This window comes from Aptenodytes patagonicus, chromosome 3 (assembly GCF_965638725.1).
Source record: "Aptenodytes patagonicus chromosome 3, bAptPat1.pri.cur, whole genome shotgun sequence".
Lineage (NCBI taxonomy): Eukaryota > Metazoa > Chordata > Aves > Sphenisciformes > Spheniscidae > Aptenodytes > Aptenodytes patagonicus.
In genome coordinates this window covers 109585794-109602466 of record NC_134951.1, presented here as the reverse complement: position 1 = coordinate 109602466, position 16673 = coordinate 109585794, and the positions used below count along the sequence as shown (strand labels likewise).

At 41.3% G+C, this 16673-nt stretch overlaps 1 protein-coding gene across 6 annotated transcripts in view; it reads right to left on the bottom strand.

The window, feature by feature from the left end:
• The window catches only part of MARK1 (microtubule affinity regulating kinase 1), a 64379-nt gene extending 47999 nt beyond the window's left edge, over window positions 1-16380 (bottom strand). For all 6 annotated transcript variants that reach the window (XM_076334602.1, XM_076334607.1, XM_076334604.1 and 3 more), the window contains exon 1: window positions 16249-16380. In XM_076334602.1, coding sequence (XP_076190717.1) covers window positions 16249-16299 — 51 coding nt within the window. In that variant the 5' untranslated portion in view covers window positions 16300-16380. The remainder of the gene's footprint in view (window positions 1-16248) is intronic.
• Between the last annotated feature and the right edge of the window lie 293 nt (window positions 16381-16673).

The window sequence follows — 16673 nt, the reverse complement described above, 5'->3', positions numbered from 1 at the left end:
GCTACGGGCTTGGGGAAAGAGTGGCTGGAAAGCTGCCTGGCGGAAAAGGACCTGGGGGTGCTGGTCAGCAGCTGGCTGAATATGAGCCGGCAGTGTGCCCAGGCGGCCAAGAAGGCCAATGGCATCCTGGCTTGTATCAGAAATAGTGTGGCCAGCAGGAGTAGGGAAGTGATCGTGCCCCTGCACTCGGCACTGGTGAGGCCGCACCTGGAATACTGTGTTCAGTTTTGGGCCCCTCACTACAAGAAAGACATTGAGGTGCTGGAGCATGTCCAAAGGGCAACAAAGCTGGTGAAAGGTCTAGAGCACAAGTCTTACGAGGAGTGGCTGAGGGAACTGGGGTTGTTTAGCCTGGAGAAAAGGAGGCTCAAGGGAAACCTTACCGCTCTCTACAACCACCTGAAAGGAGATTGTAGCGAGGTGGAAGTTGGTCTCTTCTCCCAAGTAACAAGTGACAGGACAAGAGGAAACGGCCTCACGTTGTGCCAGGGGAAGTTTAGATTGGATATTAGGAAGAATTTCTTCACCAAAAGGGTTGTCAAGCACTGGAACAGGCTGCCCAGGGAAGTGATTGAGTGACCATCCCTGGAGGTATTTAATAGACATGTAGATGTGGTGCTTAGGGACATGGTTTAGTGGTGGACTTGGTGGTGCTAGGTTAACGGCTGGACTTGATGATCTTAAAGGTCTTTTCCAACCTAAACTATTCTATGATTCTGTGAAAGGCAGGAGAAGAGAGACATGAAACAACTTACAGTTCAGGATCATGTCAAGCACATGGAGCTTCTCAGGTGTTTGCAGGACTACAAGAAATGGAAAATGCTGTAATATCAAACTTCAAAACTGAGGGGAAAGGGCTGTTTCTCCAGTCTGGAGCCTACAATCTGGAAACCTGAGGCTTTTCTCCAGATGAGGAGAATGGCAGCAAGAGGCAGGGTTTACTCACAGAAGAGCGACCAGACTATAGAGCTAAGTGTCTCCAACATTTACGATCAAACCACCAGCCTTCTTGGCCAGCTGAGGTTTCTTCTACAGAAGGAAAACACACATGCAGCTAATTGGGACCAGGCTCTGAATCCCAACTCGTTCTTTCTCTCAAAGGTTATGAAATGGGAATTTTTTCCTTGCCCAATGCATACCTAAAACAACTCTGGAAGAGTCCATATGTGGCATGATGGCTGCTGAAGCCAATCCAACACTGCTTACATGCCTGCACCCACTTCTAACTGCGCTACCACCGGTGCAGTGGGATGGAGAGCCAACACAGGGAACCAAGCCAGACAAAACCTAGCAACTCTCTCCCTGAGCACGTGCACCCCCAGCCAGTTTCTCAAGCATCAGCGCAGGCCCAAGGAGAAAGGGGAACGCCCAGCCTGGGGAAGATGGGGCCACAGTAGCTCCATGTTAAGCTCTCATGGAACCACACTGTCAGGACAGGAACGACATGGAAAAGAAAATTGATCACACCACTTTTCTTGATAATCCAGAGGCAAATCGATACCAGTAGTGAAACTTTAGCTAGGAGATACTTATTCCTATTCAATAACAAGGTAGAAAACCAGAAGAACTGGGGGGGGTGGGGGCGTGGGGGAATGGACACACCGAAAAAAGATCCCACAAACAAATAGACTTGCTTATTTGTGGTGTTTACCTGCACTGGCTGCGTGAGACAGAAGAGCACACAATGCAAACTTAAGCTACCCTTTAAGAGTGACATGCATGGGCAAAGCACCCTTAACACTTCTGCTACATGAGAAAATTAAGTTATTCCTTTAGCAAGCTGGACAGCATTTCTAAAGTCTTTAGATTCATCATCCAATGATGAATCCATCAAGACAGATCACCATCTTATTTTGAAGACTATTTTACCTCAAGGTCTTACTAACTTTCTGAAGTAAAGCCTGCTTCTAAAAAGTGATGAGATAACCAATTAAAATATCCAACCTGATAGCAATACATACTAATTGATGCACACATGTCCTAGAAAAGAAACTGTAGGGCAACGCAGGACTCTGAAGTTTCAGGATCATGTCAAGCTACGTTTCAAATGAAGTTACCCAATATTCAGAAGGATTTTGCAATATTCTTTTGAGACGTACCTTGAAAGTCTTTAAAGTCTAATTTAAAGGGTATAGAGACTCATCTTGAAAGGGATCTTAAAAGTCTAATTTAAAGGGTATAGAGACTCATCTTAATGTTTCCCTTCACACAATACAGTACACAACACAAACGTATCTAACAGTAGTTGGGCAACCAGTTCACGTTGAAAATTAGAAGAGGAAAAAATTGCATGGACCTACAAGCAGATTAATAGGGCCTATTTCATGCCCCCACAGCAGCTACAGCCTTCAGGGGACGGACAAGGAATCCTTCCTGACCTGGAGAGCACTTTCATGGCCTCTTGCATTAGAGCATACTAGCTTAGTTTCTTCAACTTCAAGGCTTGATAATATTTTCTGGTCCATCTCTCTGCAGCAAGGCTGCCTGATGTCATTAACAAGTCTTGCCTCAGAGGACTGAGTTGCAGAGCGCCTACTGGTCCCCATCTGCCAAGAAGATGGTTTTAATATTTAAGCCAGGATTTAATCAGACTCAGCATTCTGCAGACATATTTTTTTCATAAGCATTGATACAAAGGTTAACTTTCTGAGGAGTAATGCAAATTTTGGCTCAGGAAAACCAGCCACCTTCCTAAGAGGAAGAAGCACCTTAGATGGTATAGGACACTTCTACCAATGAGCCTGCACTCAAGCAGCATTCAGTTACAATGGTTTTGTCTACCAAGAACAGTCTAGCAGAGTCTGATCTGATGTTAGGAGCTGCAGATAAAGTTATAAGGACACCACTAAACTTAACTGGTCTTCTGAAAGCATAAACCATGTTTTACATACAGAGCAAGATTATGATGATGTATCCAAGCCAGCAGATGCAGTGGAACATGGTGAACTTGGGGGGAGGAAAAAAAAGAAAAGCAAAATGAAGACAGTCTTCTGCTGAGTGCTCTCTGCCTTGTTTTTCATGTAAGTGTTAATTAACAGATCAAATAAAGTGTTCTCAGTTGGGCTGTAGTAACTATTTACCTTTATGTGGATAATGCTACACCACATTTCAACTTAGCAAACATATTCCCAAGCTTGCACAGATTTATGCTTAACTTTAAGCTGTCCAAACACTGTATGCCCCTTGGACCAGCTCATATCTTATGATCAAAGAGTGCGCCCTACACAGAGCTCAGACTACAATCTCCTCAGAGCCCCTTGTTTCTAAACTCATGCAACCACCTATTTTAACCGTTGGGCTCCAATTATTTATGATCACAAACTACCACAATTTAGCACTTTAGAAATACATGCAACTAGGAAGCTAAATTGAAAAAAGGCAAAAAAACCCAAACAGCAGCAATATTCCTGAAAGATTTTGCAAAGTACGTAATACACCTAGAAAAAAAAAATATTTCTTTATATGCTTTAAACAGGCAGATACAGTAATACAGTAGATAATGAATACTGACAATCACACATATTCCGCAGATATCTGTCAATGTACTGAATTCAAACCATCAACAGAAATCATGTGTGAGTATAGCCGAGATGTAAAAGCCAAGCACAAGAACGAACATAGCAAATGAAATAGTCCATGTTACATAAGTCAGCAAAGGAAGTGAACGAAAAAAACATCACAGGAGGCAAAGAGAATATTAAAAGCAATAGATGCTGGATTTACCCAGCCCATTAAAATAAAGAGATAAGAAAATGTGGAAGAAATAATGTACATATATATATATATATATGGGTAAAGCTTAAGAATACAAGCCAAAAGAATCTACGATTAAAGGGTTGAACAAAACTTAATATGTATTCAAAATGAACATGGTCATTAAAACAAACAGCCAATCCAACAATAAGAAAAAAGTACAAAAAGAAAGTATAACTTTTTCTCTCCAGTCCTTGACAACCAGTGGGTGAGGAATGCCAGATTCCCAGCTATGGTCTTTAGACACTACCCCAGCCTGCAAGCTGTCGAAGTCAGGCATCATCAGACTTCTTTACCTAGATGATGAGGTACAGCAAATAAGCAGTAGCAGCTGGGGTGGCCTCCAGCTCACCATTAGCAGTGGCAACTCTTGGTTCTGTGCTGAGCTGGACATCGAAACTGTTTGGATAACATTAGAGCAATGTGTCTCACTGTCTAGAAGTCCCCAGTTGAGGTGGCTTACCTAATCAGACACTGTCTCATATTAAAACAGGAATTAATTTGATTCAGTCTTACGAAAGGGAAAGTCAGGAAAGCAGAGAAGTCATGGAAACCCGAGCACAGTGTCAGCAAGTGACAGGAACTATCAATCTCCCTGCCAGCAATCGGGAATCCGTCCTCAAAACCTTAAAGGAGAGTCATCCTTATGCAGATATCAAATGGACATCACTGAATTATTCCAAGTCTTAGGATGGGTCAGACGGCAACGTTATGTTCCCTCTTCCACCATCAAGCTGCCAAGGGTCCCTCTCCCACCCACAGTCCTTGCCTCTTAAGGGATGAGGAAAGCCACAGCACTGTAGGAGAGATGATCATGTAGCCCCTTATGCAATGTTGCAATCCCTAAATTATCACAGGCTCACTGGGAACTCCATCTGTAATTTTTTCCTTAATTTACCAAACTAACTAGAACCCTTCCAATCCCAAGGGAAGACAGCTATTGCATTAAATACCTTTTTGTTTCACCAAGCAGCAAACAAAGAATCTATTCATTTTCTACCATCTTCCTACCACCCAATAACTGACCTGAAATCAGGCACAGCTTTCTACCCTTTCTCAAAAATTATCTGGAGGTAAACTTAACTCCAATATATGATAACCGTACTACCTGCCAATATACTTGACAGTCTCCCAGTTTGCTTCCTTCTTTTTTCTGTTTGTCACCCACTAAGCTAGTCTTAGAAATATCTTCAATTAAATCAAGACATATTAGGAAAATGGCTCATGCACCATTAATATTTCACTTTATCATAATAACTTTAGTCTAATAGTCAAGTGCTATATTTAATTCAGCTTTTTCAGGTTAGTAATTATTATGTGAAGGGAATAAAAACAAACAGATGGATACAGGAGTCCAGTTTGCCTCTTCTATGCTGCTCCAGAAGGCTTGACACCACTCACTTTGAAAATAATTCTATTTAAACAGAATATTACACACCACTAAGAAATGGATTTAACGAGTAACAGTGAAAAAACTTGTACATAATGCCAAAATACAAAGTTTTACAAAAGGTCACACAAACAAAATAACAACAGCAATAATAAATCATCAATATTTTATCTTGTAGTATTTAGAAAACATCAGATTTGATTTTGACAAGTGCTATGCTTCTACAATCACTGGATAAGCAAGAACAGCTTTCTTAAAAAGGACCTTTAAATGCAGTCTTTATTTTATCAGTCTGCTTTGCACAGGTTGAGGGATTAGATTTCCCTTAGCCTGTCTACAAACACTGCTGTAGGCATATATTCTCTAATAATAATTATGTCTTCTATTGACTAATTCCAGCATCTGTATTAGATCGACCCTCATTGCTCATACCAACTTTCTGTAGATATCTCTAGACTATGCAGTAGATGGAGCAAGAGTTTCATTATGAAGTGCTTTCATAAATTTTCTTTGTTCATGTGCATCTTATGTCCATCACTGGAAGAAAGAACTCTAAAAAGCAGCCAGCCTTGTTCATTTAATATCAAATTAAGAAAAGCAAATTTGAAAAGCTATTGTACATAGGTATGCCTGGTAAAGACTGCTCAGAGACAGTATTAATAATATTTTCTGTATACATCTTATTGTATTGAATGATTATAATTGTTATTCCTTCTGGAGTCTGATCCTAAGGAGTAAAATACTGTTTTAGTCCTTTACCAAGTAATGACATTTTCCTGATTTTTCTTGACCACCGGTAGACAGTCCTTACTGTAATAATTGCAGGGGGAAGAAAATCTGATTACTGTTGGGAAAAAAAAAAAATCACTAAATAAAAATCCAAATGCTTTAAAGAATTCTATTACCTTCAATCGATAATATTATCTGGAATAGAGATGTGAGTAAATACATTACACATGTAATCCATTTGTGGAAACCAACCATATCCTCTGTAAAAGCCCAACGTAGCATTTAACAGGCTAAGGTAATTTCCACGGCAAAAATCAGACTCTTAATGCATGAGATTCTCTGAATTTTTGAGCTATGCCTCTGCTTATTTTAAGTAATGATGGAAACATCTAAGAATTAAAAAGATACTTATATACAACTGAAGCCAAGTATGCACTCTCAAAAGGAATTTCAGATATTTACTGTTTAAGCACAAGTACGTATTTTACACTGCTGCTACACATACTGCAGCACGCCCTCCACTTCGCTTCCCTAACTCTGCAATTCTTGCACATTAAGTTCCTCACGTACCTGCTGAGTTTACGAAGAAAATCTCTCTCTACAAATGACACTGTAAAATTGTATGTCCTTTCTAACTAATCATTATAAAGCTTTGGTTACTCTCTGCTGTTATCTGGAAGCAGAAAGCCCAGTAACTTTACCAGGGGTGAGGGAAGGAAATGCAGAGTGAGGAAAACATAGTCTAACCGATGAGTATTTAAAGTTGTAACAATCCTTTTTGCTAATAATTTCAAGAACCCCCAAACCAGAAACACCCCCCCCAACCCACCCACAGCAAAGCATTTCTTCACTCCCTTTAGCTTTACAATTCAGATTATTCCCATACTAAAATGCTCCTTGGGATTCATGCAAAAGGATATTACTTGAACGATAAACAGGAGCTACAACTATGTAGCTTTAGTAAAGCTTTGTATTGGTTTTGCTTATGTCATTAAATGAGCAAAACTGGAAAAGGTCCCAGAAAGAGTGAGAAGCATAAGGAAGTTGGCAACAAGTACTCAAGCTCAAGCACAAAAGCACGTTAGTAAGCAAAATGGGGGGGAAAAACAAGGTGGGAGGGCAAGAATGTGATAAGATAGGAAATTACAGGTGTTAAATGGCCAGCAACTTAATGAACACAGGTAAATGGAATCTCAGAGAGATGGATATTGGGAAGTATGTAAGGATAAAGCTGCTGTGACAGCAGGTTATAGACTATCACCAGGTTTAAAATTAAATTGGTCAAATATTTGAGGGATTAAATAAGAAAAACGGTCTATGTAATAACCTTTAACATTAAGATTACAAATAAATGGCCCTCTTCCCCTCTGAAAAAGGGGGCTGCTTGGAGACAAGTAAAAGGTGTTTTACTTTCTTTTTCTTTTACTTTCTTCCTAAGTATTGGGTTAAGATGGAAAAGATACGAACCAACAGTGGAGAAAGGAGGAAGCCGGGAGGAAAGCTTCAAGAGAGCTGAAAATAGCACTCTATCACAGTGACTAAGGCTGTGCCTCCACTTACAAGAAGAAGCGTGTTTTACTGCATCATGAGTAAGGCGTGGGTCCTCCTACAGAAGCACGGCGGCGCAGAGACACTAGACACTACAGGTTTTACCACAAGGTTAGCCTTGGGCAGGTGCCTTTACAGCAGGCCCTGCTACAGCCTAATCTAATCTATCCAAATCTAATCTATTTTCTCCAACCACATCTGTCTAATGAAAGATATCGCTTCTCCCTAACAACCTTGCCTAATTTTGTCTCTGCTTGAGATTTTAGAAGTTATCATGCACTACTATTACTTTATAATACAAAACCAATTAGACTTTGTCACCAGTAATATTATCATTATCTGCTCTTGCAAGAGACTGCCATGGGCTATCCAGTAACTCTGTATGTTCAGCTATGCTAACATGGATGTACTACACAAGTGCTTTCATCAGAGGTGAAAAAGTTCTGTTTTATTATTCAAGCTATCCATATCACAACTATGTATGTTTAAAACACAATTCTGCAACACAACTGGACAAAGCTCCTCATGTTGAATCAACTAAAATATATCATTCGGATATCATTCTCTGCTCTGATTAACATCTCTTATTTTGCTACTTCTGTGAATTCTGCAGGCAACGTGTTTAAATGTAAAACAGGATTATTATTCTACTTGCTGCCAACACACCATTATGATCATGGTGAACAAGGCAGACACTGATATAAAGTCATGAACGTGTTTCATTCTCTCAGTGTAACTCAACTATGTTTATCAGTCCTTACCTAAGAAATCTTTAGGACTATGAACACACATATCATGTTATTATACTTACTGGGCATTCAAAATTACCGAACAATTTAAAGAACGTTTTACTGCCTTTTTTTTTTTTTTGCAAGTGCTTCTTTAGATTTTGTACACAGCTTAGAAATTAAAACAATGAAACTGGCTAAAGCTTATTGTAACCCAAAGTCCTCTTTCTGATATATTACCAGTCTTTTGAAGAATGCAAGTGTGAAGAAAAATAATCCTTTTTTTCAAAACACATTGTATTACTGTATTATGAATGTATGTTTCTATAACATGTCTTACATTTTTTATAAAATGTTGCAAACTTGAAACAGTTTGCACACAAATGGCCAGGAGTCATTGGTAGTGAGCACTTAAATCTTGAACAGCTCAGCAGGAGTCTTTACAAAAGTCGTCTTGATCATAAACCACGTTAATGCTAACCAAATAAGTGGAGTGCAGACCACTTCTCATTGCGACACCCACAGCCCACACCTAAGGTGTCCCACAAGCATAGGAACGGCAAGATAAAAGAAGGAAAATTATTTTTTCCTGGATCCATATACAACAGAATACGAGAACTTGAAAACACACAGACAATGCATTCATTCCAGCAGAAGAAAGCCTGTTTTCCCATGATGATTTAAGTGATGTAAAGTGACTGTCGATCAGCTGCCCTGATAAGATGGAGAATTTCAGAATAACATAATGATCTTCCATTCTACAGAGATGCACAGAAAACCTGCGCTTTTGGGTTTTACATAAATACACTCTATTGATCAATCATTACAGCCTAAGCTGTGGCACTGCTCCATGAGCACGTCCGGTTCGTTGCTTTAAAGGTTAATTGTAGCCCAGCTGAATTTAACTGTGCAGATGCCTTACTACAACTGTGAACATATGTCTTTCAGCATAAGTTGGTGTTTTCTTTGAAAGCATACATAAAAAAATCCCTGACAAAATGCTCATCTGAAGAAAAAAAACCAAAACAACCACAAAACCATAAAACAAACAACCAAACTTTTTTTTCCAACTGCCATCTCAGTTCAAAAAGAAGCAGAATTATGATAAGCACAGAGAGCACACTTTCCAATGCTTCTGCCTTAAACTATTTTACCATCATAGCTATAGTGTGTTTGGTCACTACTTAGAAAAAATAAGATGAAACAAGCACTGGGAAACCTGCCTTAAAAACAAGGACCATCTTATCCTCTTGGAATTTTTAACCGTAGGTTCGCTAGAATGCTCACCGAAACTGTCTAAGCTGCATCATTACATACAGCAATGAAGTCTTAAACTGACCTTGAGATCTCAGCAATCCTTTGATTTTACTAAGTTATTCACAGGAAAACAAAAAAAAAAAAAAAAAAAAAAAAGGAGAAATTTTCTTTCTTAGATGAAATACAACTGGCCTAATTTAAGGCTTAGTTTAGCACTGAGCAGAGAGAACACAAAAATGTTAATTTAGAACGTGAAAAAAAGTAGAAAAGTGTTAGCAATTAAACAGGCTTGGTAGTTGATGTGGAGAAAGAGCTTATTATTAAAACTCAGATTCAGTTGCATTATATTCATTACACTGAATGATGTGAATGTTTCAATGGAACTTTCCTGCTTTCGTAGTTGTTTTCAGAAACATTCAACTGTGGAGAATGTTTCTTCTTAAATTTACCACTACCTAGAGGGGAATAAACATTTAAGAATGAAGACCCAGAAAAAATTGTGAAGTCATCAAAAAAATTTTTGTGATTCTGAAATTCCAGAAAGATTAAAAAACCCCAACCAACCACAAAAAGCAAGCATTGTGTTTCCAACAACAAAAAAAATAGATCATGTCATAACCACAACACAAATAAGCTAAGTTTGAAACATGTCACTGTCTGCAGCAACTTACAAGTATTATATTTAACCTGGAGGACAGCACAGAGTATAAACGTATATTTAAAAAAAAAAAAAAAAGAGAAAAAAGAAAGGTTGAAGCTACTAAAAGACAGTATCTAAACAGAAGCAATAAAATGCTTTCTCTCTAATATCAGAACATTTGAAAAGTTTGCTCAAACTCTCAAGTTGTTAGTAGGCCAATTTGTAAGAAATCTTAGGGCTTTAGTTGCACCATAGATTTCTAGCTCCACATTAAAAGTAAAATCATCCCTCCTTTTTACAGGATAGTTTCTCAATGAATCTGCACTACTGGAAAAGTGTTTAAAATTCTCTCTCAAGCATCAGTAAAATATTAAGGCTAGGTCTATACTAAATTCTGAGAACAAGAAAAAAAAACCTGCAAGTGCAAATACAAATCACTGATCAAGAACATAATTGTACAGAAATCACTGTATCTGCACTTGAAAGAAAAATGAAATTACTACTTTTTCTATGGTTAACCTATTCATACCAATTAGAAGTTAGCAGGCGCTCTCTGCTAGACAACAGCAACTGTCATAGTAGAAACTTACCACATTTATAGTAGAAACATTAATTTCCAAATATAATTGGGCGCCATGGGGGAAAAAAATCCTGCCTTTACTGATGATTAAAACATTTTAAGTGCAGAGTCAGAAAATTAAAAAAGCTATATTAATATAAAAAGTAAGTCTGCGTGATCAGAAAAATACGATGGTAGAGATCCCACCGACAACAAGGCTCCATGGAACATAATCTCCTTGTTCTAGTTCAGCATTTAACTCCGCTGACCATGTAAGTACAGTTTTCAGAACACCAACCACAAACAATCTAACTTTATGTTTACCTATGAAGTATGAAATGAAACAAGCAGTACAATCAAACTGTATTAACTCTTTTTGAACTTTATATACCCTTTTACGATGCCTAGAAAGAACACTGAAACATGAAGCTACATTTTCACTCATTTGTTCCAAAATATTTCTCTTCACAGAAGGAAAATGAAACTAAACATCTACATCACCTGTCCCATGACTCTCTCCGATTCACACAGAAGGTTAACTTCAAAATGGATAACATACCTCATAACAAAATGAACCTTGCTCTCTCCGTGCATAATGCTTAGCTAAACATGTGTTTTACCCCACAGCACAGGAGCTTGCTCAAGACCTGAACCAGAACCAAAAAAAGTAGTCTGCATAGAGCAAACACAAGCCTTCAAAATAAGATTAGGAGAACATACCCTGTTCTTACCATTCAAACAAACATACGACCTAATGGTGTATTTATGATCAAGGAAAATAATCTTACAAGGAAAAAACACACGCATTCTCCACTTTGCTAAAGCCCATCTCCTGTGGATAAGAAAGATACAGCTGTACTCTTGAACCCATAAGGCCTGGAAACTAGGCCATTCTTCTGCTTAAGGCACTGAACGAAAGAATTCTTGTCAGATACTTTCTCCCACGCCCCCTCCGTCCAAATCAAAACCATGTGTTCTTATTGTGCAAAAGCAAATCCAGAAGGAAAAAAAAACCAGAAAGAAATTAAACATGGTATAATTATTATTACCCCAACCTGACCGCTCCATTGCATCCTCTTATCTCTTGCCCTGTTCAATTTTTTTTCCTTTCTTTAATATGCAGCTGTCTACTTGCCTCCACTATCAGGAAGTCATCCTTAACCACACCCACTTTAGCTGGCATCCAAGACAGCACCCTTCCCTCGCCAGCCTGCAAATGGGTGTGCGTGTGTCAAAATTATAATTATTTGTATGATAATGAAGCAAATCACATGATCATGGGTCACTGTATTATCCTTCCTTAAAACTCCCTCTGCCATGACTTCTCTTAATCGTTCTCATATGGCACTGGCTAGGTAAGACAAACTGCAATTCCCACATTCCTCCTCAACTCTGGCCACTGTTATCATCCAGCACTCCTGCCTTGTTTGTTCCTTCTTCCGCCGTAAACATGCAAGATCTCTGCAGTAGAATTAACCAACTTATGTGTCTGAAAAGTACAAAGCAAAACAATACCTTAAAACTTAGCTAGATGCGTGACACCATAACACAAATAAATAGTAATACCTTCGCAAATAATAGTAATACCTTCAAAAGGTTAAATTACACTTACTATAGAAAAAAAAAGTATTCTTATGCCAGACTGAGGTTCTTATGTCAGAAAAAGCAAAGTACAGCATTCTCATTTTTATTAATTTTACTAAAGCAAGTAGTCTACAGCTGACTGTTGAATCTCTGCGAGTCTTTTCTTACACAGAGCTCCCCAAAAACATTTAAGAGAATATATTACCAACATATTTCTTTTCTTTTGCCTTAATTCAGGAAAACCATTCCCCAATTTAATGACATAATACAATACAATTTGAAGGGAAAAACATAAAAGCCCCTCTTTCCTCAATTAATACCAACTCAACGAAAACAAAAGAGCTACTCTAGCTCAAAGCTTTTGATTCCTGTCCCTCTCCTCCTCCAGCCTCAGCAGAGATGGGAAGATCAGTTCACCCAAACTAACCCCAACTGCAAGTGTTTGAATGCACCGAAACATTACCTACCACAGCCTACATAAAATGTATCAAGAGGAAGCTATAAATAGTTACATGTACAAAATCAAAACACAGGAAAATTATTATTTTGAATACTACTCTTACCCCTCACTTGAAAAAAAAATAAATCCAGTAGTAGGCATGAAAATAATCTTTACTGTACTGCCTCCACCCATTAATGTCCCCAATAAACCACTGAATAGCAATAAGTGCTTGGCACTCATATTCTGTTTCCTCAAACATAACTTTCATGAAAAAGAAATAACAACTCTAATGAAAAATATTTATGGACATATGCTAGAAAAGTTAAACATAGCACTGGGAGACATAAAGAATAGCAAAAAGGAAAAGAACAAAAAAAAAAGGGTGTGAATTTCTATAACGCAGACCTATCAGCTATACACATACTGACTGTTTCACAACCACTTGTCTACCTGTTGTTTGTCCGCTGTCGGCGGTGCCTGTACCTTTCACTCCAGCTCTCTGATAAGACCTTATCAAGTAATCTGCTGCATGATCTTATCCCTTCTATACTATTTTCAAAGGGCGCTTTGGGATAAAAGGCACAAAGAATTATGGAAATACGCATGTTTTTCACCCATCCCACCAGGAACTCACATTATTCCTCAAGGATTGTATATTCTTATGACAGGTGCTATATCCAATTATTACAATTTTTTTTTTTTTCAAATGACAGAACACATGCTTGCATACTCACTGAGAAAAGCATACATTAAAATGGAAAATAAATAAAATTTCAAAGAGCACTGAAAGCAGCTGCCAAGAGACAGGGGGTGGCAGTGGTAGAATAGTTCCCTATGATTTCATGCAACGACCTCACGCCATGTGCAAAGCACAGCTGGACGCGTACGTAGGTTTGTACTCAGAACCATCAATCAGCTCTCTCCGGGATACAGAGCTACAGTCTGTCCCTTGAGAGTCACACAATGGAGCAACACTGCTGAGATGGCCACACGTATGAGACAGAAAAGAGCGCTCTCCCGAAGATCACCATTAGCTGCAAACTTGGGAGAGCTTCGCTCATATATGTATCGGGAATTGGAAACATGCACTGCAAAGATGGATTTATTTACCAGGCCAAAACCACTCATACTTATGCTACTCTTACTCCTCACTCTTTCCAACAAATTCTCCCTTTAGTTGCAACTTCTCAGCACCTCAGTTACCCAGAGCTTACTAGCTAAACTGCGTGCATCAAGACCCATCAGCATAAACACCTCCCCAGTCCATTAGTGTTTACTACCAGGAGGAAGCACATTAAAAGTAAATTAAGAGTCTCGCCTTACCCTGACAGAGTCCATTTTAAATCAAGGAATGCTGCTGTTTGGGAAGTCAGCAATGGACCACCTCCTCCTCCATCCCATGTTTGCCACTTTAGCAAAAGATCTTACATAGGGAGATCACAGGTACCAGAGAGGACTTCCCGAGGCTCCCCCACAGGCTGAAGTGACAACCTCCTCTGCTCCAAAACCCAGCAGTCACCATACTAATGGCAGCACTAGAATTACTTTGTGCAGATTTGGGAACTTACTACTGCACGGCTCTTTACTGTTTATCTGACTGGAGGATTATATTCATTAGTATTAGGTTACAGACTTATACCAAGATTTCCAGGAGCAAATGTGCAAATTTGAGTATTTTGATATCCTGTACAAACCTTGTTCTTTTAGACACCCAGTGCACTCACTGAAATAATAATAATAAAAAAAAATCCTTACCTATCTCTAGGTGTCAAAATAGAGCATTCAAAAGTAGCATAGTATTTTCTAAATGAACACTTTAATTGAAGTTTTCATTCTATGGAAGTTGATGACGTTTGAGAATATTTCCATTTGCCTTGTGTAAATGTACCCTGCAAGTCTTATGTGCTATATTAATGGATATACGCATAAATACTTATCTCTTCCTGTCATCTCTCATCTACATTCCTATATACATTTGAAATGGAGACTCAAAAGTAACATGTATCACTCAAACGTGGACTTTGTCATTTAATTAAATCTAAACTTTCATTTTCATCTGAAGGACTTGCTTTTGTTCTGACACTAATGCAGGACTCAGTCTGTGAAGAGTAAGGACAGACCAAATGCATCTAACTTGCTTTAAGCTTTAACTAGGAACCACGCTGATATTGCTATGTCAATTAAACTTCCACTGAGTGACTGATACTAAAAGCTCATTATAATAATACAACAAGCTAGAGTTTCACTTCTTTAACTATATTAGCTCATTTCTGTTACCTTTGTCTTCCAAATCCTCTTCTCGTATTCACTTTTCATTTCATGTAATTCAGTAACCTATTCAGCAGACACTGCTGCTTTGGCTCATACAGTAACAAACATTATGAGCTCCTACTCTTGGCAAGAACCTCTATGGTTTGATGCAATACAAACAAGCATCTTCTTCGACCCATTTCAACCCACCAGGCCACCTTCCTTCGTTTCTTACTGATCGCTTTCCGCCCAACTAGAAGTTGGGTGCAATTGCATGCGTTAAATTTCATACGACTCCTTTTTCCCTCCTGTGCCTTCTGTCACCTCCCCAAAGGCAACTAACGATATCTAGTATACATTCCAAACATACCTCTTTTAATATTGGTCCCCTCACCCAAGACGAAAATTTCACACCTCCCATACTACCTCCTATTTAAATAATCACCACTGATGAACAGGACCAGACATGGTCCACGATTTTAAGATTTCTCAGGTACACTGTCTACTGTAACCGAGACCGGTTATTTTCTGTGGGAAGACCACCACAATGGAGAACAACCCTACACTTGTACACCATCAAGTCTGGGCGGAGCAGAGGAAGAGCGCAAAGATGTTTAAACAGAGCACAAAGGAAGATCCAAACAATCAGCTCGGGAGGTACCAAGGACACGACAACAGCCTCTCTCAGACGCAACACAAAGCAAAACAGAGGAAGGAGTACAGTAACAGCAACGCCGGGGACCATCTCCGAGGTGCAAACCAAACAAAGAGCAAGTACGGCTGAATCCCAGAAGGCAAGAGGGAGCCGAGTGCCAGGCAGTTAGAAACCCCACGAGTGGGTGCCCCGACCCAGGCACAGGGGTGCCCGGTGTGGGGGACGCGTGAAGGCAGGGCAGCCCGGCCTGCAGCCCGCGGGGGCTAGAGGCCTCTCCCCGGCGGGGAACCGAAGCCAACTGCCTGTGCGCGCCTACAGCCGCCGGCTCCAGCCAAGTACATATAAGGGCAGCCCGGACCGGACCGGCCTGGCCCAACAACGCGTGGAAGGGGTTGCCCGGCCGCCGAGCGGAGCGGCAGCCGCCCGCCGACCCTGCGGGAGGCCCGGGGCCGCGGGCGGGCTGCGGCGACGTGGAGCCCAGCGCGCCGGACCCGCCCCGGCAGCGCCGCATGGAGGAGCCTGAGGCGCGGGCAGGCGGCGGTGCCGGCCCGGCACTGGGGAGCGCCCGGCCCGCCGGGCGAGGGGACGGCCGCGGCCCGCCCACCCCTCGGGCACCTGGCCTGGGCGGCAGGACAGGCCGGGCCGCCGCCAGGTGCCGAGGAAAGGCGGCTGCGGAGGGGGCGCGGCGGAGGGAGGCCCGGCGCGGCACTTACGTTCTCCGTGTCCCGCTCGTTGACGGTGGGCAGCGGCGTCCTAGTGGACATCTTGTGGGTCGCGGCGGCGCCGCGCCCGGCGCGCTGAGGGGAAGGCCGCCCGCTCTCCTAGGCCGCGGCGGAGGCCGCCGGCTGCCCCCGCCAGCAGCCGGGCGCACACGGCGGGACGCGGGCCTCCTGCCGCGCTGCCGGCCCCGCTAGGCGCCCGGAGCCATGGCCTCACCCGCCCGGCCGACCCTCCGCCCGCCTCGCCGCCGCCGGGCTCCGCGCAGCTCGGCCGCCGGCTCCTCCTCCTCCCTCCTGCCCGCTCAGGTGAGCGGCCGGCAGCGCAGGGGGGCCGCGGCGCCTCCTCGCAGCATCCGGCGGCGGCACCGACTCCTCCTCCTGCCGCCGCTGCCCTGCGCTCCCTTCCCCGTCTCTCCTCT